Source organism: Talpa europaea (genome assembly GCF_964194135.1).
Source record: "Talpa europaea genome assembly, chromosome: 11".
NCBI classification, from domain to species: domain Eukaryota; kingdom Metazoa; phylum Chordata; class Mammalia; order Eulipotyphla; family Talpidae; genus Talpa; species Talpa europaea.
This window is the reverse complement of record NC_140078.1, coordinates 105,001,554-105,025,738: the sequence shown is the minus strand read 5'-3', so window position 1 is coordinate 105,025,738 and position 24,185 is coordinate 105,001,554. Positions and strand designations below refer to the sequence as shown.

The following is a 24,185-nucleotide window of genomic DNA, read 5'->3' as shown; positions in this document are numbered from 1 at the left end:
AGCAACCCTGGGCCCTGCTGAACCCCAGACCTGAAGGAGCAGCTCAGCCCAGCAGCCCCCGGAGCCGGCCTGCTCGTGGCTGAGGCCTCGGGGCCTCCGTGAGGGGCCCGCCTGGAGGGCGATGAGGGGACGAGCCCCACCTGTGGGCCGGGTCCGCAGGAGATTCGGCTCTGGGGCTGTGCTTGCGGTCTGAGCACTCAGGGCCTGTCTGCTCTGTTCCAGCGAATTCCATCAAGCAGAGGAAGCCCAGGATGCTCCTGCCTCCCCCGGAGAGTGGCCACGAGTCCTCCGTCACCGTCCTCAAGGGGCACACCCTGCTGCTCGAGTGCTTCGCCGAGGGCCTGTGAGTGCTGCCTGGGCTCGGGGCAGGGGGAGGGGCGTGAGGGCAGGGGGTGCTGTGTTCTCCCCACTAAGCACAGGCGCCAGCCGGGAATCAGCCCAGTGCCTGGGTGCCAGGAGTCCCTGGGACTCTCTGCCGCCTGTGTCTCCTGCTGAGCTCCTGGCAGCTTCCCCATGTGGGGTCCTCCCTGCGGCCAAGTCCTCCCCGTGGCTGCGTCCTCCCAGCGGCCGAGTCCTCCCCATGGCCGCGTCCTCCTGTTACAGGGCAGGGAGAGGGGCAGCCCAAACCCCGCAAACCTGCCTATTCTAAATGGGTGGGGACCACCCTATTACACTCTCTGGCACACCCAGCCGAGCCGCCAGTAGACAGTCTTCAACATCAACACACAGTGGACCGACTTGTTCACGTCGGAGGAGCCATCTGCCTTCCCAAGGCCTCTGGGAGGAGCTGGAGCCCCTGCGCTCGGTCCCTTGTGGGTCCTAGAACCAGACACCACACGGAGGGGCTGTCCTGACCCAGCCCAGTGAGGCGGCCTCTCCCCCACCACTTGGGTCCAGCTCAGAGCACAGCTCTTAGGGCCGCGCTTGGCCAGTGGCAGCTGCTGGGCAGGGCCAGGCCACGCCAAGCGGGTCTAGGACCTCTGGAGCCCACCTCCAGGTCAGCTGCTGCTCTCGTGCGCAAGCGGGAACTGGGGAGAGCTCAGTCTCCGCCCAAAAGGGGGTGTCGGCTCCCGCTGTTTCTCTCTCACCCATTCTGGGACCTGATCCGGCCGCTGTGCATGCTCCCGGGGACTCAGGCTCGCGGGGGCGCTGGGTGAGGACCCCGCAAAGGCCGAGATGGGGGTCCACGTGCAGGGTGGGCACGTCTTCCCTCAGGACTTTGCTGCTCACGTGCCATTAGTGAGCGTTCCTAAAAAACAAAACCCAGCAGAGCAGCGGGACAGCTGGCGGCTCTGGGTTGCTGGCCCCGTGGGTCAGCCCTGACTCCCCGCACCCCGCCCTGCCCCTCCCGGTGGGCGTACGAGGATGGGCCTGATCCTAGGCTGTCCGCAGAGGGTGAGCTGCTTGTGCTATTAAGGCCAGACTCAGGAGAAGCCCCAATGTGCAGGACTGAGGTCCCGCAGTCTGTGCTTGGCATGCGGCCATGGTGGCAGATGGTGCGGAGAGCCAGCACTCGGGACTGCCTCCCGCCCGCAGGAGCTCAGGAGGGAGCTGGCTCTGCCAGCAGCCCCGACCGAGAGGTGCAGCAGGCGGAGAGGGGAGGCCCTCCAGGGCAGCGTCCTCTTCCCCAGGGTCGTCGGTAAGGGGCCTCACAGACCATGGGGTTGGTTTCTAGCTAGTGGCCGACCTCACCGGGGTGGACGGTGAGAGGTGTGGGAGGACAGGTCCTCAACGTGACCGCACACAGCACACAGAGCACGGGCTTGGGGCAGACGAGGGTGAGCTCTGTGGGTCCTCACTGCCTGGGCACAGGAGCAGGTTACAGCCCCCAGGGCCATGGGCCTTCCCTGTTGGAGCGGAGTGAGGACCCCTCAGGCCTACCCGGTGCCCGCAGCTGCTCAGGAGAGAGACATGGGGCGAGGCAGCCGCCTCCACACCTCAGCAAGTTTCAGTGTCTCCCCTCAAGAGGGGCAGACCCCACGGCCCACCCCTGCCAGCCAAGGTCTCGAGCCAGACCCACGGCCGCGCCTGCACTCCACGTCCCGCGTCTCCTCCCCCGGTGCTCACCCCGTCCCTGTCCCGGGCTGTTTGGTCTCCCTGTTACTGTAGTTGGTGCTGGGTGCTCCCCCGACCCCTGTCCAGCAGGGCCTGCCCTGGGGGGTCCAGTGTCCTCAGCGCGCTGGCTCTCTGCGGAGCCGCCCCCCGGGGCCCACGTCCTGAACGTCAGGCCAGCCTGGCCTCTCCGGCCCGGCCCCTCCTCTGTTTCCTGAGACGGGAAGTGAGATGCCGGCCTGAGCTGCCCGCAGGGCTCGCACTGGAAGCACCTTTCACCTCTCTAGGGGCAGCTGCGTGTCTCTGTCCTTGCTCAGGCACTGGCCCGGGGGCTGGGCGCGTCCTGGGAGACCCCAAGGCTGGCGCCTCGGAGCCCAGGGCCGCCTGCCATTGGGGGGCGTCCAAGGCTTTCCTTTGCATTTTGTCTCTCCTGTAAGAAAGGCCTGTTGTCTCGTAGGCCAACCCCGCTGGTGGAGTGGGAGAAGGTAGGGGACGACCTGCCGGAGGGGAGAGAGGCCAAGGAGAATTACGGGAAGACTCTGAAGATCGAGAGCGTCTCCTACCGGGACAGGGGCAGCTACCGCTGCACGGCCAGCAACGCCCTGGGGGCCGCCACCCACGACTTCCGCGTCGTGGTAGAAGGTACCCGCTGCTTCCCCGCTCACCTCAGCGCTCGGTGTGCAGGCTCCTCAGCCACGAGGCGTGGGGGGCGGCGTGGCGGCTGCCTCCCCTTGATCATGGGGCTCAGGGCTCAGGGCGCTGCCCGGCAGGGCTCACATCTCCCCAGGACCACTACAGGGACAGACCAGACCCTGTGCCGGACGCAGGAGTGGGTGGCTGTCCAGCTGGGGCGCTGCTGGGCCTGGGCTGGGCTCTGTGGCCCCGGCCTGGGTGGGCTCACGACTGGTGGTCATTTCTCCTTCTTGTACCTATTTCTCCACCAGCAACTGGGGGGGTGGGACAAACATCCTGACTCTCCTAGACGCAGGTTGACATGACATGTCCGGCCATGTCAGTACACTCCTTCGGTGTGTACTGAAGGAGAGAGGCGCGCCACGGGCTCTGCACAAAGGGCCCATCGTGTCCTGGTCGCCCCTGCTTCTGACCTGCGGGGTTCGTGTCTCGTATGCTGGAGTCCAGGCGTGAGCAGGCCGTGATGGTGTTGCTGAGGATGGGTCACGGTGTCCCTTGGCCACCCTCTGGGCAGGTGGGCACTGTCCGGCCAGCCTGAGGATCTGCTGGGGCAGGCTGGCCTCTGGGTCCGTCCACACGCAGCCCCTGTCCGCAGCTCAGCTGCCAGCACTGCCGGCTGCAGGGAACTTTGTCCCTTTCTGGGGCCCAGTGTGGTACACACAGTACCCCTCCTGGGTCCTGGGCCACGGAGGGGTGCTAATGTGGCTGCTGTCCCCAGCGAAGTTTGCCTCCCAGAGCTTCAGCTGCACAGGCAGCACCTGGCCAGTGGCCCTGTTAAAGGACAGAGGGGGGCCCGACACTGCCGTCCAGTGTGCCCGGGGCTGTCTGGAGGCTGCTGCCTGGGCGATGCCGCGTGTCCAGGGCTCCCCGTGGGCATGGTTGGGGGAAGCACGTGCCAGGGGCGGAGCAGCGTCATCCTGCCTCGGCCAAATCAAGGTCTCTGCGGGGAGAGCTCAGAGTTGTCCACTCCCGCTTTGCACCCGGCCGCAATGCGCTGAGTCACTCACGAAGACACTAAGAGGACGCGGGATGTGTCCCGTCGACTTGGACGTCGCCAGCCACAACGCCGGGGCCTCAGCTCCCGCCCGCGCTGCTGACTGCGCGGAATCCTTCCAGATGGCTGGGCTCCGCTGCGGCAGCTGAATAGCTTAGCAATCTGGCCACGCTTGCCTTCGCTCTTAGACTGAAGCTTTCACAAGAATTGCAAAGGTTGCAAAAAAAAAAAAAATCAAGGATGTAGAATTTATTGTGCAGTTTAAATTGTGGACTGTGGCCCTCAGAAGGGATGTAGGTTTCCTGAACAAATTGTGCTGGCTGCTCCTAAAGCAGCTATTAGCGCTATTGAGATGTAAATCATGTTTTTATTGGGGACATTTAATCCTCTCCCTGTAATGAGAAATCGCTAAACAGCGGGGCCTGGCTGGAATGTTTGGGGATTTCTCTTCACACTTGCCGGTGAAAGTCACTGTGCCCCCGGTTCGCTTCTCAATGGGTGAGCTCACTTCTGTTCGGCTTCTTCTGCCAGTCTGTAATTTCTTTTCCCCTGGTTTCTGTTGCTTGCTTAGAAGCTCAAATTAAGTAGCAAGGGGCTGCCACCGGGAAGAGAGCTGTGCTCCTGCGGCCTGAGACTCGGCCCTCTGGAGACGCGGCTGAGGGAGCAGTGCGTGTTCTCTCCCTCGTTCCGAAACAGCCACATCCTGAAATGGGAGCCACGCTTGCTCAATGTGAAGCAGCCTCACCCCACCCCACCCCGTAAGGGCCTGAGGAAACAGCCAGGACCCCCTCAGGCGCCCCCCGTGGGGCATCAGCGTGAGGCCGGCCACACGCCACGTGACCATTCCACAGTGAAGGCTCATGTCATCGTCAACTTTTGACTCGGTTAAGGCTTTTGAGCTTTCGGTCAGTGGGACGGGAGAGCATTCGCTGCGCCCCCAGGCCCTAGTGCGGCTCAGTCATGACACACTCATAGGATGTTGTGTTTTCACATGTTGAGTCTGTTTCTAAGAAGTTGCAATTAAGCCCAAATACAACAGACCTGACAAATTCTGACTTGTTAGAAAACAGATATTTAATAGGAACCTGTTACTGAAGCAACAGTCTCCGCTGCATGCTTTATGGGCAGCAAATTTGCTGTTTCATTTCGCCTCCCTTCAGGGGAGAAGCGTCTAATCAGCTGAGTGTTCTCGACGTCCAGACCCAGTGTCTGAGTTCTCCACAGCACGAGAGACAGCCGTCATCACACTCCATTGCGATTGGGACCACGGACCGAGTCTCGACATGGCAGTCGCCAGTCCCTGCGTCTCAGAGAAGAGGGCCAGGATGAGACCCGCGTGGCGTCTGCTCTGGCAGTGTCCATCCCCCTCCCCTCGGCCCTTGCAGCTGGCTTTGCCCTCAGGAGGGGCTGTGTGCTCTCAGCCTGGAGACGTGTTGCTCTCTGTCCCCAGCACCCCCACCAGCAAGGCCCTGCCCAGTGCCTGGCCCTGCAGATGCTTCGGGGCGGGAAGTGGCCAGTCTGTAGACCATGTAGACCAGCCAGCCATGCGCCCCGGGATGGCTGTTGTAACGGCTGCAGTGGGAGAGCCGCGTCGCCCACCGGGGCCCTGGCTGTGGCAGCGCCTGGCCCCCAGCAAGGGGCTCCATCTGGGGGAGTGAGGCCGGAGGAGGAGGGTTCTGAGCTGGACTCGCTCAGGCCTCTCCAGAGCCCCTGGGCTCGGGCAGGTCCCTCCCCAGGAGATGCAGGGAAGAGGTGTGCAGACCAGAGCCGGGAGCTCAGGAGCAGGGCTGGGCCGGCGGGCTGAGCCAGGCGAGGACTCCTAACCCTCCCAGTGAGTCGACCCAGGCTGGAGGGACTTGGACCTGGGAGCAGAAAGGAAGTTGCGATACAGAGAAGAGCCGGGTTCCGACCTGCAGTGGAGATCAGATCAACGGGCAGCCGTGGGCTGGGAGCCACCGTGACCACTGGGCCCTGCACGCCGCCCGCGGCATCTGCCTCAGGGCCCTGGTGGCGGCCCGTGGCCTGGGCGGGTGGCTGTGCCAGTTTCAGGAGCGCCGGGCACGGTGTCTGCGAAGGGCCCCCAGACACCACACACAGCTCGGCTTGCCTGAGGGTGAGAGCGTGATGCTCTGCTCTGAGCCACCAGGTGGACGGCGAGGGCCTCCTGCCACACACATCTTACTTTTCCACAGTGACTGTGAGCATTTTCATATCCATGGACACTTTTCTCTAACTCCGACGCTTAATTTTATCGTGATTATATGAAAAGACAAAACAAAACAAAACAAAAACAGGCAGCACAACACCAAGATGCCAGCTCACAGGAGCCAGGCCCTGCTCCTGCAGCGTCAGGCGCGGTCACAGCCCAACCATCGCCGCCTCCTAAGCCAGTGACGGCCTCTCAGGCCGGAGACCACGATGGGCCTCGGGATCCTCGTCTCCTGCCGGCTGAACCCGGGGCCGCGTGTGGCTCCGCTGCTCCTGTGACCTGGGCGTTCCCGCCAACCAGCCCTTTGACTCCTTCACTTAGGAAAAAATGGTTTAAGCGACACTGTTCATTTTAGGCTCGGCGCATCTGAACGGAGTCTCCTTTCTGATTGGACATGGGGTTCAGAGCGTCTTGGGGTGCTGACAAGGAGCGCTCAGCATGACGGCTGTGGGCACGGCGGCTCCTCTGATGCCCAGTCAGCCGGCGTCATGCCCCTCCGCACCCTTGCCCCCGCCGGCGGAGTGATGACAGAGAGGGTCTCACTCTGCGGACATGGCATGTGGGCCACGTAGGCCTTGCCTCCGCGGCGGGCGGGGCGGGGGGCTGCTGACCTTCCTCTGCTGTCCCGGCGCCCCCTCAGGCATACCTGTCCCCTCGCAGAAAAGGAAAAACTCTGGGAAACGTGTCCCAAATTCTGTGACACGCAGGTGCAACATGGGTGGATGAGTGTGGTGAAGGCAGCACCGAGGAAACATTTAACACACGTGCTGAGCAACAAACCCATTTGCAGATTCTCAAGGTGCTCGTCCCGGTGGTCAGTCTCCCAGATGTTTGCTGCAGCTTGAAAAGGAGCTGCAGCCCCAGACACACAGGCGCCCCCACAGGGTGACGGGGCTGAGCCCACCTGACAACCACCTCAGATGTGCCTGTGTCGCACGTGCTGGATGCTTGTCGGGACATGTGGGCGTGCACATGCACACACATGCACATGTACACACACATGCACACACGTGCACTCACATGCATATGCACACACACACAGGTACACATGCACGAATACACACATGCACATGCCCAAACTCTGCCTCCCTGATGCCCCTGGACCCTCTGAGGCGTCTGCCCCCCACTGGAGAACAACCACAGACCCCTCTGCTGGGACCCCACAAGCTGTCATCACATCAGTCCCCGCTGTGCACTGGGCGGGACACGCTCAGCATCACAGCGCGACACGCCCACCTTGCACACCCCTCCCTCCCACCCCTGGCCCACCCCCAGCGTCCCGCTCCACGGCCGCGTCACCCCAGAGCCTGTTCTCTGTGGCGCAAGGGTGGAGGCTGTGCTGCCGCCCCCCGCTGAGCAGCGTCACAGCATGCCCTTGTGTCCGCAGAGCCGCCCCGCTGGATCAGGAGGCCACAGAGCCACGTCTACAGCAGCGGGAGCAGCGGCGTCCTGCTGTGCGAGGCCGCGGGGGAGCCGGCACCCACTGTCCGCTGGAGCGTCAACGGTGCCCCCATCGAGAGTAAGACCCTGTGCGAGGGGTGGCCGGGGCCCTGTTCCTGCCAACCGGGGGTGATAAACGGGGTGGAGGTGGTGCCCCTCGCTGGGCTGGCCCCTGGCAGTGGCCCTCGCAGGGCCGGGGGTGCTCACCTGGACGGGGGCAGTGACAGCAGGATGCTGCGGTGGGGAGGGAAGGGGGTGCAGGGCCCAGCGCCCCTCCTGGCTGGGCCCAGGGTTGTGTGGTCGGGCCACATGCACACCCTCACATCTCACAGAGACGCCAGCACCTTCTGGGGCTCCCGGGACAGGCATTAGGCTGAGATCAACAGATATTTGGCAAGAAATACAAATTTGAGGGAGCTTGTAACTGCACATGGGTCCAGAAAAGAAAACCCAGGGTTGATGTTGGGAGCTCTCGACGCGTTGGGCCCGCCGAGCTGTTCCTCATCCTAAACTGGTGATGAAATATAGATGCTGTGTGACACATTTAAGAAATGGGGTGTAAATATTTTATGTCCCATTTCCTATCAGGCTGACATTCCTAATCTTTCAGAAAACCCGTTTGCTGGGGATGTCGTGTCCCCCGGGGAGATCAGCTTCACCAACCTGCAGCCCAACCACACGGCTGTGTACCAGTGCGAGGCCTCCAACGAGCACGGGACCATCCTGGCCAACGCCAACATCGACATCGTGGGTGAGGCCTGTGGGGGCGCAGCCTGCCCTCGGGGGCGGTGTCCAGCCACACCCAGAGTAGCTGGACTCTGGACCCGCGCGGTGCCTGTGGCCTCAGGCTGGGCCTGAGTTTACTGTCCTGGCAGCGGCGGCATGGACGCCCCTCGTCCGGGCTCCACAGCCTCCTCGCTGCTCGCGCTCGCTGTTCCTCCCTGCGCACCTCAGGCCGTGGGTCGCTGTCTCCGCACAGATGTCGCCCCGCTGATCCAGACGGCGGACGAGGAGCGCTACGAGGCGGTGGTGGGGCGCGGCGCCACGCTGCACTGCCTGTTCTTTGCGTCCCCCAGGGCCGAGGTGTCCTGGTAAGCTGCCACGGCGTCTGGACCCCGTCCTTGCAGGCCCCTCGGCCCCTGGCCTCCGAGAAGGCAGCAGACTCAGTCGCCCCTCCCCGGGTGGGGGCGGGTTCCTCCAGCTCACAGGAGCACACACAGCCGCGTGTCCCTGGGGTGCTGGCTCCCCAGGTGTCTGCTTCTCCGGGTGGAGGCACGGGGTGGGGCACTGCTGTAGGGGTCACCAGGGCCGTGGCGTCCTCCGCCCCTGTTGTGCGCTCAGCTCTCCTGCGTGTGTCGGGCTCTTCTTGAGTCTGTGCAAACACCCAGGTCTGGGCTCGGGGCCAACCTGCCCCACTGCCTCCCGGGGAGCCTGGTCGCCCCAGGTCGGCCTCTGCCCTGGGGGCACACGCGCCGCGCCCACCCGTCTGCCTGAAACGTGGCCATCAAGTCCATCGAGAATTATTTTCTGCTCGTTTTTGTTTTTTTAAAGAGTCTGCTCAACTCCGATTTATCTCGCTTGCTGACAGTTTGCCCCCCGCCCCCAAATGCTGCCTCTGAGGGCCGCCTGGTCCCCGCGGACCCTGTAGGAGCCGCAGGAGCTCCTTGGGTCCGGTGTATGGGGGCGCGTGGGGCTGTGGCTGCCGCGCTGGGAAGTGGACGAGTGTGAGAGCAGGGCCGTGCCCGCAGCGGGGACCCCACCCGCCCACAGCGTGTCCCGGTGACAGATGTGCTCCCGGGACAGCAGGAGGGAGCAGGGCTCATTATGTCCTCCAATTACTGCTCCGCCATTTAGTCCCTGCCGTGATCCTTAACTAAGAGTCCCGTCAACACGCGGAGATTTATGAGGCTCCCGGAGGGCGCAGGGTGGCCACGGAGCCACATGCCAGTTCCCATGCAGCTCCGGCAGCTGGGGGGCAGACGGGCCTTGGGTCCCCGGCTGCCATGCCTGGGGGTGCGGTCGGTGCAGGACGAGGCCCGGCTGCCCCCAGACTGACAGCACTCCCCGTCCACAGGCAGAAGGTGGAGGCGGCGAAGCCCCTGGAAGGCAGCCACTACCTCATCCACGAGAACGGCTCCCTGCACATCCCCAGGACCACCGAGGACGACGCCGGCTCCTACTCCTGCTGGGTGGAGAACACCCGCGGGAAGACAGCCGTCACCGCCACCCTGGACGTCAGAAGTGAGTGGCTTTGTCTCCCCCGCGTCCGGCTGGTCTTCACTTCCCCAGTGACCAGTCCGGCTTGCACTGCCCCCCCGCGCATGTCCTCTGGGCTGGTCCAGAATAGTTGGTCTTGCAGGCCGTCGCGGTGAGGGGCTGCCGGGGCCGGATGGAGAGAAGACAGCAGGGGCTCGGGGCCAGGATCGGGGCGCCGTGGGGGGTGGGATGGGGCTCAGGGCCAGGACGGGAGTGCCGTGGGCTGGGACGGGGCTCGGGGCCAGGACGGGGGCGCCGTGGGGGCTGGGACGGGCAGCTCACAGGGCATGCAGCCAGCCCACGGCTTTGCAGCGCTAACTGGCATCTCTGTCCTGGTAAACGCAGACGCGACACTGCTGCAGGTGTCCCCGCAGAGCCCGCGCGTGGCCAGGTCGCACACACTGGTGCTCCACTGCCACAGCACCTGCGACGCCCACCTGAGGCCGAGTCTGAGGCTGACCTGGAGCAAGGACGGCGCCGCCTTCGAGGCCAACGGCACGGAGGACGGCAGGTGGGTGGCGCGGGACAGGCCGGGCTCGGGGGCTGCAAGGCCTGGGCAGGGGTGCGGACACTGGCAGACACAGCGGGGCCCTCTCCAGCCTCTGGGCAGTTTGGAAGGCCCTGCAGGGCGTGCACCTGGGCTCCGCATGGTTTTGCTGCTGCCTCTTCACTCCTCGGGCTGTCCTGGGACGGCAGGTGGCAGGGGTGTCGGTGCTCACAAGGCCCTGGGCAGCTGGGGGAGTCCAGCAGGGGTTCCCCAGTCTCCACCTGGCCCCCAGCTCGTCCACCCACGCAGGTGCTGTGAGTTGAGTTTTAAATATAATGGACTTTATCTCAACACAGCCTGAATGGTCCTGTTAGCAGATGGAGGGGGAGCGTAAAGGACTATGTTTCAAAGCCATTTTCCTGCAGTAAACTCGTTACAAATCTGCAGAAATGAGGAGAGGCAGGACACTGGCCTGGGCGCCGGGCGGGCACGGCCGCTCCCTGCTCCCACGGGCCTGGGGGCAGCCGTGGGCGGCTGGCGGGCAGGGAACAGCCAGTCAGGCCGGCGGGCGGCTTCCCCGCTTGCCCCCACCGGGTGGCTCCCCGGCCCACCTGGGCCTTCTCACCTGTCTGAGCTCGGGAGGCGCTGGCCCTGCAGGGGCGGGAGGGGGGCCCTCTCTGGCTCTGGGGCAGCCTGGGCGAGGCCTGCTGTCCACTGGACAGGGCCCCTCTGCGCTGGTGCTCACCCGCCCCCGTCCCGCAGGATCCTGATCGAGGGGGCGACCCTGACGGTGTCCAACGTCACTCTGCAGGACCAAGGCGCGTACTCCTGCTCGGCCCACACGGCGCTGGACAGCGCCGTGGACGTGACCCGAGTGACCGTCATGGGTAGGTGGCCCCGGAGCCCTCGCTCCTGCCCGTTCCCGCCACGTTCCCGTCCACGGCGCGCGCCAGTGACCGCGGAGCCTGCCCGCTCGTTCCGTCCACCGCCCGCCCCTCCCCAGCGCCGGCCCACCCGCCCCGCCCCGCCCCGCCCGGCCCGCCCCGGCCCGCCCCGCCGCCCTGGGACGCCCCCGCGCGGAGCCGCAGCCGCGCCCCCGAGGCCGCCCGCCCAGGAGCGCGTCTCCCCGACGTCAGGGCGGCCGGGCGGGCCTGGACCCCGCGGTGCCGCCGGCGGCCGGGCGGGCGCGGGGGGGGGGGAGCCCCGAGCTTCGCGCCAGCCCGCCCGGGGTCGGCCCCGCCAGCGGCCCGGCGCGGGGGGCGGCGAGGGGCCCCCCCGGCCGGCGCCGACCGCGTCTTGTCCGCAGACGTCCCGGACCCGCCCGCGGACCTGCGCCTGTCGGACCCGCAGAACCGCAGCGTGCGGCTGGCCTGGCGGGCGGGAGACGACCACCACAGCCCGGTCAGCGGTAGGCGCCCGCCCCGCCCGCCCGCACCTGCCGCCCGCCCGCACCTGCCGCCCGCCCGCACCTGCCAGGCCCCGCCCCCGCGGGCCCCGCCCCGCCTCGCCGGCGCCGCCCCTACTGGCCCTGCCCTCACCGGCCCTGCTCCTCGGGCCCCGCCCACAGCCCCCGCCCCGCCCCCAGGCCCCGCCCCCCGTGCCGCGTGTCCCTGTCCGGGCCTCGCGGCCCCCGAGCCCCCCCCCCCCCCCCCGGCCTCACCGCGGCCCGTCCCGCCCAGAGTACATCGTGGAGTTCGAGGGCGACCGCGAGGAGCCGGGCCGCTGGGCGGAGCTGGCCCGCGTCTCGGGCGCGGAGACGGCGGCCACGCTGGCCCTGGCCCCGTTCGTGCGGTACCGGTTCCGGGTGCGCGCCGTCAACGAGGTGGGCTGCAGCCCGCCCAGCCGCGCGTCCGACCCGCTGGAGACGCCGCCGGCAGGTGGGCGCGGGCGGCAGGTGGGCGGGCGGGAGGGGCGGCGCGGGCGGCAGGTGGGCGCGGGCGGCAGGTGGGCGGGCGGGAGGGAGGGCGCGGGCGGGCAGGTGGGCGCGGGCGGCAGGTGGGCGGGCGGGAGGGGCGGCGCGGGCGGGCAGGTGGGTGCGGGCGGGCAGGTGGGCGCGGGCGGCGGGCGGGCGGGCGGGCGGGGCCGGCAGGTGGGCGGGCGGGAGGGGCGGCGCGGGCGGGCAGGTGGGTGCGGGCGGGGCGGCAGGTGGGCGTGGGCGGCAGGTGGGCGGGCGGGCAGGTAGGCGGGCGGGCAGGTGGGCGCGGGCGGCGGGCAGGCGGGCGGGGCCGGCAGGTGGGCGGGGCCGGCAGGTGGGCGCGGGCGGGCAGGCGCCGGGCCGCAGTCGGGCCGCCGGGGAACATCCGCGGAGAGCCGGCTCCGGAACGGGACGCCGGCCCTTTGCGCCCGCCACGTCTCCCTCGCCCACGGCCGGCATTTCACGCGTCTGTGCGCGCGGCCTCCAGGGTCGGTCCAGATCCCAGGGCGCCCCTTTGCCCGCCAGGCCCGCGCGCTGTGGCCGAGCAGAGCAGTGGGGGCGTCAGGGAACCCGAGGCTCGTGGGGTTTCAGCGGGTTGGCCGGGGACTAAGTGCCCACCTAGACCTTCCGCAGAGCGGCCTGGAGCTCCTCGGCCCGGAGCTGCGCCTGCCCCGCGGTGCCCCCCGAAACTCCAGTGTCAGCCCCCGGTGCTCCACTCGGCTGCCGTGGAGAGAACAGTCGCTGGATGCATTTCTAGCAAGAAATCTAATGGAAAACCAGAAGCAAATTTTAAATCAAAACATTTTTAAAGTAGGGTTAAGATTTTAAAAAGTAGAGTTTAAAATACAAAGAGCAGGTTTAAAATTTAGATACAGGAAGCAGACCAGCCACTCTCCACGAAGGAGGAATTACAGAGCTCCAGGGACGCAGGCTCCTCACTCAAGGAAAAAAAGCATAAACATATATTAAAGCTGCCTTGTGAGGGAGGATGTGCCGCCTGGACTCACTGTGCTGCCCGCTTGGGCATACGCACTTGCGAGTGTAACGTGTGCACATCCACTGCCCATGTCCCGCGTCGCACACCCAAGCCCACGCCGTGGGTCTGCGGGCGTGCGTGTCTCGAGGAAGCTGGAACAAGGCTGCTCTCCGCCTGTTTTGGAGCCGGGCTGGGGGGACGGCCACAGACAGAAGCAGCGCGGTCTCCGTCTGCTTCCCGCGGGAGGGGCTGAGGCGATGGCTCCAGACAGACCGTGTCGTGGGGGGACGTGACTTTAATGCTTGTGACTTTTCAGCTCCAGACAGGAACCCTCAGAACGTCCGGGTCCAGGCCTCTCAGCCCAAGGAGATGCTCATCAGGTGGGAGGTGCGTGTCCTGGGGCGGCCCGGCCCCCCCCTCCGCGGTCTGCTTGCTGAGGGCCTGTTAGGAGCGGAGACTGTTTCTCTCATGAGTCCATTCTGCGCGCGTGCCTGCGAGACGGTGGGGCTGGCTGTTGGGCGATCGGGAACAGCTTTGAGTAATGTAAAGCCCACGTGGGCTGGCGGGACTGCGCTCCATCACTGACAGTTTCCATCCCTTTCTAATTCTGGCGCCCCCTTTCTAATTCTGAGGGGTCCAGGAGCATGATCCAGAGTGGGTTGCAGTTGGAGAAACTGCGGCCAGGGTGACCGGCCTTCTTGCCCGGCACACTCAACTAGAGACCGGCAAGACCAGGTTCTCGCGGCCACCCTGGCTGCAGGCCTCTCGCCCCTCGGGCAGCTGTTAGAGGCGATGAAGCAGACTTTCTTCTGCGTGGGGCGAGAGAGCTCCATCTGCTCTCAGGGCGTCCACCGTGCAGGGCCAGGCCTCAGCTCCTGCACCCGGGGGAGCTGTCCCTCTGCATCGGACGTTGAACTCCCTGGATGTCATGTAAACAGAAGAAACTGAGTGTGTGTCTGGAAAGGCTGGTTTATTTCCATACCTCATTCCAAATGTGATTTTTGGGAAAATTCTAGAACGTATAAAGTCGGGTTTGATTTTCTTTCCTAACGTATTGTCCTCTGTTCTCATTGCATAGTCACAGGGTCCATTTCTGTGAGATATTCGGTAAACATTTTTTATAGCCACACTAACCTTTTGCTCTCATTTCAATTAAGTTTTGCAACTTTCAACTTTGAAAAAAATGGTAATGCACAGAAATTAAATATATTCAGAATTTTATTCTTCCCCTGAATTTGGGCCATAAATACTAATAGTTGCAACCTTGTTGTCTTGAAAATTGCTTAGTTCAGTCTGATGTGATGTCAGCATCTTCTTGTAGGATATTTGTTTTATTCTCTTTTAAGCCCCAGACAAGTTCCCGTCAGGTAGGCGACATCACGGCTACATGATGCTGCTACTTACATAGGTGACAGGTCCGACCCCAGCAAGCACCAGTCCCACCCACCTTCCTCCTGGGGCCTCAGCTCCAGCTGGGGCCCGGCAGCCCGAGGGACCAGCCTCACTTTTCTGAAGAGAAGCCAGGATGCTCCGAGCTCCTGGGCTTGCCCAGACCCAGGGGAGGCAGTGACGAGAGGGGGAGCCCCAGACTTCTCATTGCTCCTTCTGCTCCTGATTCACCCCTTCCCCCAACGATGCCCAAGACCGACCCCATGTTCTCTTGGAATAATGGATTCCGTCAGCAAAGCGCATCCAGCGGCTGAGAGCGGATGCAGGCAGCTCAGTCATCGCTGGAGGGGTGTGGGAGGCAGCTGCCCTGACCTGTAGGGTCCGTATGTGCCCCAGTGCTGTGGGTGCACCCGGGGACCTTAAGGACCCCCACTCCTGGTTATTGCAAGGTGGGAATTCCCTGTCAACTGTTTCTCAGGGTCACAGGCAGCCTGAGTCAGCTCCTGGAGACAGCGGGCATGGCAGCGGCGCCAAGCCCAGGGTCAACAGCCGCCATGCACTGCAGAGCAGGAGCGTCCTGTTCTCTGTGCAGAACGATGCACCTTTAGGCACAAAACAATGTGAGGTTGCCCCGCCCCCAGAGACGGCCTCCAGCGCAACTCCTGACCAGCTGATGCTGGTCAGAGAGAGGCAGTTTGAGAAAGCCCAACTTTCCCGAGAGGACTAGCAGGACAGACAGACAGGAGGACAGACTGGACCACCTGGTGTTTGGTTTGTTTAGCATTAAGCATGAGTCAAAAGCAGCGTCGGGGGGCCCTGGCTTACTGCGAGGTGAGAGAGCACTCTGCTCTGAGCTTCTGGGGTGCCCCCCTCACAGGACAGCGGCAAGCTCGCAGGACCGTCCTGCCACCGAGGTCCGTGGAGGGAGAGGCCTGTAGCAGCGCTGAGTGTGCCCGCCTGGGGGGCATCCTGGCCTGGCCGAGATTGTTGCTAGTTCTCTTATTCCGCTCATGCCCTGTTGCGTAGCGATTGTTTTTATAGCTTGTGCTGTGTTAATCCTTATGCACATTTTAAAAGTGTCACTTTTGTTAAGACTTGACTACGACAGAACTCGCTTCTTGGCCGGCACCGTCTTCTAAATCTCGCTTTTCCTACACATGGACTTCGCTGTCACGTCGAGGTCTTCAGCATGAAATGTCTCAGCCCTTCACCGGAGTCAGGGCCGCTGTGACCTGGACAGCTAGTCCGTTCTTCCGGGTGACTTTGGCTTGACGTTTCCTTTTTTTCTTATTCTTAGGTACATTCATGTTGAATTTGAACGGTGATAAGTGGTTAATTTCTAATCTCAAAGACACACACACACCAACCCACGCACGTTTGGTGAACAGGAATTTCTTCCGTTGCCCGGTGCTTTCAGGCACAGTGTTTTATGCGTAGAGGGTCTTACTCCCACGTCATGGATGACGAGGGCGCTGCCTCTTTCCAGTGGGTCTAGGGCACTGAGGGTCTGGGCCTGTCCAATCCCGGCTTTGTCCATAGAGCCCTGGGACAGCAGAAGCCCGGGTGTCCCTGGAAATTAGACGCTGGGCGTTTAGACTCACAAGCTCGTGGGCTTCCTGGGTCCCCTGGAGATGTCCATGGGCCATGTGGAGTCCTGCCCCCCAAGCTCACAGCCGCCTTTGGTGAGACCCCGCCTGCTGGCAGCTGCATGGGGAGGCTGGTGGCCCTTCTCCACCGCTGTTCCTCTGCGCCCATCGCGGTTGGGGGCGCGTGAGAATTTGTGAGGCCCCGCGCGGTCCACTGTCTGAAAGCCACACTGGCTGCTCCTGCTGTCTGTCCAGGAGCCTGGCCACCCAGAGGCCGGGAGTTTTATAGGACTCTTCTGGGAATGTCCCCAAGGCGGCCCGGGTCCCCTGGGCTCCGCAACAGCTTGTCCCTGTGCTGCTGCCCTGGAAGCCTAGGACAGGCCGGGAAATGGTGTCCGTCAGCAGGGGCTGAAGGGGACGGTGATTCCGGGGTGATTCCCGGCTGTGCGGGAGACTAGCTGCGGGTGCCTGCCTCGCCCGGGGCACCCAGCGCCCATGTACTGCGCCTTCGGGGTGGGGCCTGGGCAGAGGTTCCGGAGGAGCATCGCGGGGCTGCGGCGATCTCAGGATGTGTTTGCACTTTTCCTCCCGGCTGATTTACTGATTCGCCTTGGGGGAGACGTGAGCTTGAAATCAACTCCGTGCTTTCAACCTCACTCCAACTCACACTCCTGATAAGTGTTTCAGCCAACAGACTTAGTCAAGGGGTGAGCAGACCCGGGAAGGCCTGTTCTGTGATGGTGGAGGACTCACGCACAGACGTCACTGCCTCTGGAGGGTCTCACCACCCAGGGCTGCTCAGACCCTCCCTGATGTGCCAAGTGGTACTGAACTCACTTGAGTGCACAGCCTGTTTTTGTGACGTTAAACAGGTGCTTCGATCCCATGAATATGGCTGAACTAAGTATTGTTCCAGTCAAGATGAGCGTGGAAACAACTCATTTCCTATATAGAAATTCCTCCGCTAATTAAATAAAATAAATTCCTACACTGCAAAAGCAGTGGGCACAGGTCAGCAGGCGTGGCTGGGACGCCCCCCGGGGGGGCCCCACTCACCACCCGATCCAGGGCCTTCTCCAGCCTCGCTCTCTGGGTGCGGACGGCTGGAGTACAGAGTCCACTGAAGACTAGAGCCGGGGGGTTCTCGTAGTAAATTCTTAGACTTAACACAGGCAAGCCCTGGCATCTCCAGGTGGGTTTCCCACCACGGGGCTGGCAAGCAACCGACTTTCACACTTAAGGATAGGCCCTTCCACAGCTGTGGCCACACCGAAAGGGGTGTGAGCCCGGCAGCAGCCCCTGACCGTGGCGGCCCCTGTGGCTGCGAGGCCCAGCTGAGCCGGCTTCTCTTTCAGCCGCTGAAGCCCATGGAGCAGAACGGGCCGGGGCTGGAGTACAGAGTCACCTGGAAGCCCCAGGGTGCCTCCGTGGAGTGGGGGGAGGAGACGGTCACCAACCACACCTTGCGGGTGATGACGTCCGCGGTCTACGCGCCCTACGAGGTCCAGGTCCAGGCCATCAACCAGCTGGGCGCGGGCCCAGAGCCGCCCTCCGTGACCCTGTACTCGGGAGAGGACTGTGAGTGGGCCTGGGCACACCGCCGGCTCTGGGGGCCGTGACCTCGGGGGGCAGGTGGGGACCTGCTAGCAGCACCCCTCTGTCCAGCCTCCTGGAGGGCTGAGTCTGCCCTGGGCATGGCCCGAGAGCTGGGCAGGCACTCATCTGGCCCCGCTGCTGCCCAGTGTCCACCGGAGCCCACCTCCCCGGAGCCCCTCTGTGTTATGGACTCGGTTGATTCCTTCTGGGGTGGACTCACTCACACGCTCTCCTCAGATTAGACAGAGCCACGTCTGGGTAAGGGGGGTGACCTGAGGGGGTGCTGACTGCTGTGGTTCTCGCGCAGATCCCGACGCGGCGCCTGCGGTCCAGGGCGTGGAGGTCGTCAACAGCAGCCTCGCCAAGGTGACCTGGTCCGCGGTTCCCCAGGACCGAGTCCACGGACGTCTGCGAGGGTACCAGGTCTGCGTGCCCCCCCTCCCGCAGCCAGAGGGCAGCTTCCACCACAGAACTGACCAGAGAGGCCGAGACCGCCCGGCAGATAGGACACTCTTGTCCTTGCAGGTGAACTGGTGGAAGACACGGAGCCTGGTGGACGGGAGGGCCCACCCCAAGGAAGTCAACATTCTGAGGTTCCCGGGCCAGAGGACCTCGGGGATCGTGCCCTCCCTGGAGGCCTTCAGCGAGTTCCACCTCACGGTCCTGGCCTTCAACTCCAGAGGAGCTGGTCCGGAGAGCGAGCCTTTCGTGTTTCAGACCCCAGAAGGAGGTGAGCACGGGCTGCAGAATTGGGGTGACGTGGCCCACCGGACACCCTCCCCATCTGGCCTCCCCCAAAGACCCCACCTCCCGGGGCCTGGCAGGCAGCTGCATGGGGGCATCTGGTCTCGCGAGAGCGCAGCCTGGCGGGGCTGCCTGAGGCTCACTGGCGGGCTCTGTCCTGTCTGTATCTCCTAGTGCCTGAGCAGCCAACTTTCCTCAAGGTCGTCAAGGTGGACAAGGATACGGCCACCCTGTCCTGGGGGCCGCCCAGGAGACGCAACGGAAACCTGACGGGCTACCTGCTGCAGTACCAGACCAGTGAGGGCCGCACCCATACCTGCTTGGCGAGCTCTGGGGTCCTTGTCTTGGGGAGCCCTGGCAGGCTTTGGGGCATCTGCGGGAGAGTTCTCTGCTCTGGGAAGGCTGGTGACGCGGCTTCGCCACTCGGTGTCTGTGTCACTGTCTGCAGGTGGCGGGTGGGTGCATCTGGGAGGAGGCTGCAGGTGTTTGTCTGGCCCTTCTCGCAGAGTCTGCAGGGCCCCGGGGGTGTCCCAGGCAGGGCCCTGGGCGCAGGCTGAGGGTCCACTGAAGGCAGCGCCTCATGTGGTGCTTGACCAGCGGCTGCTGGGAAGGTTTGACTTGGGAGTGAGTTTGATTCTGTGTGACGAGCACTTCCTGGTGGCATGTGCTGACGCAGAGACCAGAGCACAGGACTGTTCCCCGCACCGAGTGCATGAGCTGGGTGCTGGGGGCCTGACCCAGGGGCGCAGGGCCGGGCTGCTCAGCCCTGGGGGCCATGAGCGCTGGTCCTGGTGGCTGTGACCTGAGGCCAGACCCAAGTCGCAGTCACGGGCTCAGATCCAGGCGGTGTCCATGAGCGGGCTCAGCGTGCCCACCTGGACCTGGCCCACGGGCGGTCAGCCCAAGATTCTAGCACGGGGACGGCGGCAGCAGCTCAGCACCCACCACGCCCCTCGGGGAGGCCCAACGGCCGGCCAGCGCCTGGGTTTCCTTCCCTAGTCAACGGCACCTACGAAGTGGGGGAGCTGAATGACGTCCACATCACGGCCCCTGCCCAGCCCAGCTGGCGGCTCTCCCAGCTCAACGCCACCACCAAGTACAAGTTCTACGTGCGGGCCTGCACCGTGCGGGGCTGCGGGAAGCCGGTCTCGGAGGAAGGCGCCACGCTGGGGGAAGGCAGTGAGTACCTGGCGGGGCGCCGGGGGGTGGTGCGGTTCCCTGATTTGACTGTGTTTTTCTGTTTTTTTCGACTCAGAACTCTTTGCAGTTCCCTTTTCAGACCTTTCTCAGCTTGGTCGGCTGCGCTCAGCCTCGGGCCAGCTCCACCCTTCTGCTTGTTTGTCCTGCTGAGCCTAAGTAATAACGAGCCGAAGTCGGGTTCTTCACATACCCAGAACTCCCCTTTACGGGAAAAGTGCATATATTCCAAGTTTCTCCGAAATAATCCCACAAATTATTCCTAAGGGCGAATCAGGAGCCAAGTGAACGAGAACTCACTTATCCCCTCCTGAAAGTCAGACGGAAGGGGGTGATGGAAACTGCCAGGAGCTGAGAGGAGCTGATTTTCTGAGACTTCAAACCCTTGTCAAGTGGTGAAAATATTTTTTTTAAAAAAGCAGTGGACGGCAGCCATGGGCCTGCCGCTTCCCTCCCACGGCTGCATGGGCAGAGCCCGGACATGCCAAGCGGGACGCTGAGCCGTGCTCCTGGCTGAGGCTGCCAAGGGCCCCGGGCCTGGGGAGCGCTGCGCCTCCACACCGGCGGGCCGGTGGGAAGTGCCGTGTGGGCCGTGTCCTAAAGGAGCGGCCGCCTCCGGTCGGTCTCAGTGTGCGACTCACAGGGTGCACCTGCCCCGGCCAGGGCCCTGGCTCCAGCAGTCCGGCCCCGGTGCCCTCCCCCACCATGCTGGTGTCTGTGGCATCTGTGCCATGTTTCCAGAGGACACAGAAGTCTCTTCCCACCGGTTTCAGCACGGTCTTGAAAAGGGAACACCGTGTGTTTCCACCGAGGAGATGCACCTTCCCCCAAACACTGTGAAAACGATGGCTCCGTGCGCGCTGGGCCCGCGTCTCGGCCCCTCTTCCCCTCACTTGCCCACACGGCCGACTCGCAAGTGCCCCCGGTTTGGGCAGCTCCTGCTCGGTAAAGAGCAGGGGACTGGGCTGATCAAAGCATTCTGTGTCGTGATTGGCTGGAACAAAACACTGACTTTGCTCTATTTTGCAAAAGCTTTCACTACTTAACATCCTACTAACATTCTGCTTTTACAAGTCAAGACGGGCTGCGTCCTCGCTGTTCAGTTCCAGGGGTGCTCAGCGTCCGGCTTTGCTCAGCTAACGTGCCCGGCCTGGTCTCCCAGGCCCCGTTCTCGAGAGAAGGCTTTGGCGGTCAGGGACTGTAGCATCCACTCTGTCCTGTGGCGAAAGCCGCATCTGCAGTGTGGTGTGACATGTGCCCGCTTAAAGGAGAGTCCGACACCCCCCAATATCCTCCACAAGTAGTAAATTTTATTTTCCGTATAAATTGCTAACATTTCCCAGTTTACATTTCCCATCTCAAGCGGGCTCTTAGCGAAACCGTGGACCCAGTGCGAGTATTTTAGACCTTCTGCAGCAAGATCAGAAATTACATGTATATTTAGTTATATTTGCTCATTTTTATTTGCTCCGGTGGGTTCTAAGATTCTTAGATTAGCATATTTGTGATTCCTTTTTGAGAAGTGTTGGTTTTCACAAAGCTCTCAGAACCTCAGAGAACCACCTCATTTAAATGCACCTACAAGTCTGCATTTGATGGAGCTCAAGCTCCCAAATTCCAAATGTTGAGCCAACGACCATATCACGGCATTATTTCTTCCATGTTTGTGGAGACGTCCAGAGCAAAATTAAGTCCTACGTAGCTAGACCACAGTGCCCCCCGGGCTCCCGGGGCCCATGTGGGCTGGCCATCTAGGTCGGCTCCGACTGCACATGGTGCGGGCAGAGGTAGGGGCCAACTTCCTCCAGGTACACCTCGGGGTCGAGACCCACTTCACCCACGGGACCCTCAGGGCAGAGACCCACTTCACCCACGCACATCTGTCTGCAGAGACATGAGCTCATTTCATTTACTCGATTTTTCCAAAAGCCTTGTGATGTTGACTTTCTGCATGCCCCGAGAGTTTAAGAGCCGTCTAGGGGAAGGCTCCAGGCGGTTCTGTCACGCATGTCAAATATATATTTTTTTACCGTTGCTGTCCTGCTTTTCAACGGCTGCACTTTCTATGATTAACTGTGTGCATTTCTTAGGTAAAAGTATCGGGAAGATGTCAGAAGGAGTAAATCTTACTCAAAAGAGCCGTCCAGTAGAGGTATTTGAGCCGGGAGCTGAGCACATAGTCCGCCTAGTGACTAAGAACTGGGTGGATAACAATAGCATTTTTGAAGATGTAATTGAGACGCGAGGGAGAGGTGAGAAACGAGACGGCCTTCGGGGCAGCCCTGGGCGTCTGTGCTGTAGGTGGTGACGCGCAGCCCCGCGTTAGAGGCCAGGGCATGCGTGCACGTGTGCCGGGCAGCGCCACTTTCGATAGTTTGGGGGAGCATGTCAGGTGTCCCCCCGAGGTCCCACCCCCTCGCTGCTGCTGCCTAACGTTTCTCCTGCTCGCTGCTAACGCCTGCTAATAACCCACACTAAAGAGCCAGCGGAGCCCAGGCCCCACCGCCTCGGCCTCCGGCCTCTCCTGCCTCCGGCCTCCCTGGCCTCTCTGGCCTCCATCCTCTCCGGCCTCCCCGGCCTCTGGCCTCCATCCTCTCCAGCCTCCCGGGCCTCTCCGGCCGCCAGCACAGACCCGGGCCCCAAGCCGGGAAGGCCCCGCATGTCCTACCGCGTCCCCGGGAGACCCGGCGGGCTTCCTCGCGCGTCGGGCATGTGCTCGGGCGCCTGGCCCTGCTCACCGCGCCCCTGTCCGGCAGAGCACGGTGGCCTGTACGGGGACGTCGCCTCGCAGGGCTGGTTCATCGGGCTCATGTGTGCCGTGGCCCTGCTCACACTCACGCTGCTGACCATCTGCTTCGTGCGGAGGAACAAGGGCGGGAAGTACTCGGGTAAGTGCCCTGGGCTGGGGCCTGACTGAGTTGTAACGCGAAACTCGGCAGCCGCCCTCCCGCCCGCTGGCCCCCAGCCCAGGCCTGTGGGGGTGTCTGCTGCCCGCCCATGCCGCTCGCTCTCTCCACAGTGAAGGAAAAGGAGGATTTGCACCCGGACCCGGAAGTCCAGTCAGCGAAGGATGAGACATTCGGTGACTACAGGTAACCCTGCCTCCGCCTGAAGGCGCAGACCCGCCCCAGGGCCACAGACCGCATGGCTGGGGTGCCCCCAGGAGGGCCGCAGACACCCCTGGAGGGCCTGAAGCCCTTCTCCTGGCAGGGCCGCCTCTGCGTGAGGGCAGGTCTCAGCCCTGGGATCTGGACTGGCCGCAGGCCCCTCTTCGCTCGCCATGACTCCCCACGGGGGCGGAGCTGCCCTCCACCGGATTCCTGGCGGGCTGGCCTCCCTCTGCAGCACGAGTATGCTGTGTCCCTACTGTGCGCCAGGCACATGAGGCACGCGCTGCCCTGCCCTGAACGTGGACACGGTGTGCAGAGGACGCAGCATGTCAATACCTGCTTAATGAAACTGCAGCTGGGGGGCAGCTGGCTCTGCCTGGGCAGGCTTCGGGGAGGAAGGGAGGCTTAGTCGGCCCCTGCGCCTCCTCAGGCTTCTCCCTTCAGGCAGCCCTGAAGGGGGCCTGACCTCAGGCCTCCCACGCTCAGGCTCCTCAGTAGCAGGGCTGGCTTCCCCTGCTTCGTGTGCCCCCCAGTAGCAATTTCCATTTCTTCTGGAACTGTTAAGCATTCACTGCTCAGCCGGCCTCTGGCAGAAAAGCCCGGCCCTGGCCCCGCCCCTGCGCCTTCCTGGCCCGGCCCCACCCAGCGCTGCCTGCTCACTGCGTGCAGAGGCCCTGGGCTCATGACTGGGCTTCAGGCATGTGGGGAGCTGGGGTGGAGGGGCGCCCCAGGCCTGGGGTGTGTGGGGAGCTAAGAGGGGAGTGGGGTTCCCGGCTGTGCTCCTGGTGCAGCCCCCGTGTGTGTGTTTCCAGCGACAGCGACGAGAAGCCCCTGAAGGGCAGCCTGCGCTCCCTGCACCGGGACCTGCAGGCCGCACCAAGTGCCGACAGCCTGGAGGACTTTGGGGAGGGCGGCCCCGGGCTCTTCGGGGAGGACGGCTCCTTCATCGGGGCCTATGCCGGCGCCAAGGAGAAGGGCTCGGTGGGCAGCACGGGCAGCTCCACGGCCACCTTCCCCCTGCGGGCGTGAGCGCTGGCCCGCACCAGCCTGCCCCGGCGGCCAGGGCACAGGAGCACCGCCCAGTGGGCAGAGGCCGGGTCTGCAGGGGGCTGGACAGCCTGCGAGGACACTGAGGTGGCTGCACAGCCGCAGCCCTGCCCCGCAGGCCGCGCCCTCGCTGCTCCAGGGGCTCAGAGGCGGACTCGGAACAGCCCGGCCCTAGGTCTGCTCAGCCACGTCCAGGGCACCGGCCCTGCCTGGCCCCCGCGCGGCTGGCGGTGGTCGCGGCCGCCCTTCACCGTGTAAAGGGGACTCTGGGTGTCTCATCCAACTGTCCTGGATGGCCGCAGACTAGAGTGCCGCTTACCCGGTCAGCAGGAGACGCCACAGGTGGACCGTCCACTCGTATTTATTGAGCTCGGACCATTGCCCGGAGACGGACGTGGACACCGAGTGTGACTCTGGCAGTTTCTCACCCGGAATCTGTGCATTTTATCTCTGTGACCTGGCCCTGCCGGGCCGGCTCGGCCCCACACGCTCAC

The 24,185-nt window shown here is 63.7% G+C and overlaps 1 protein-coding gene across 1 annotated transcript in view; it reads left to right on the top strand.

Moving 5' to 3' along the window:
- Positions 1-23,673, top strand: part of CHL1 (cell adhesion molecule L1 like) — a gene marked incomplete at both ends in the record, with an annotated part of 34,671 nt that extends 10,998 nt beyond the window's left edge. Inside the window, 20 exons of the mRNA XM_084247851.1 lie at positions 223-343; positions 2,510-2,694; positions 7,336-7,467; positions 7,999-8,139; positions 8,368-8,479; positions 9,463-9,629; positions 9,990-10,155; positions 10,894-11,018; positions 11,438-11,539; positions 11,811-12,008; positions 13,339-13,409; positions 17,353-17,575; positions 17,901-18,016; positions 18,119-18,323; positions 18,512-18,634; positions 19,337-19,516; positions 21,625-21,786; positions 22,291-22,422; positions 22,554-22,626; positions 23,457-23,673. Of these exons, the coding sequence (XP_084103977.1) occupies positions 223-343; positions 2,510-2,694; positions 7,336-7,467; positions 7,999-8,139; positions 8,368-8,479; positions 9,463-9,629; positions 9,990-10,155; positions 10,894-11,018; positions 11,438-11,539; positions 11,811-12,008; positions 13,339-13,409; positions 17,353-17,575; positions 17,901-18,016; positions 18,119-18,323; positions 18,512-18,634; positions 19,337-19,516; positions 21,625-21,786; positions 22,291-22,422; positions 22,554-22,626; positions 23,457-23,673 (2,951 nt within the window). The remainder of the gene's footprint in view (positions 1-222; positions 344-2,509; positions 2,695-7,335; positions 7,468-7,998; positions 8,140-8,367; positions 8,480-9,462; positions 9,630-9,989; positions 10,156-10,893; positions 11,019-11,437; positions 11,540-11,810; positions 12,009-13,338; positions 13,410-17,352; positions 17,576-17,900; positions 18,017-18,118; positions 18,324-18,511; positions 18,635-19,336; positions 19,517-21,624; positions 21,787-22,290; positions 22,423-22,553; positions 22,627-23,456) is intronic.
- Between the last annotated feature and the right edge of the window lie 512 nt (positions 23,674-24,185).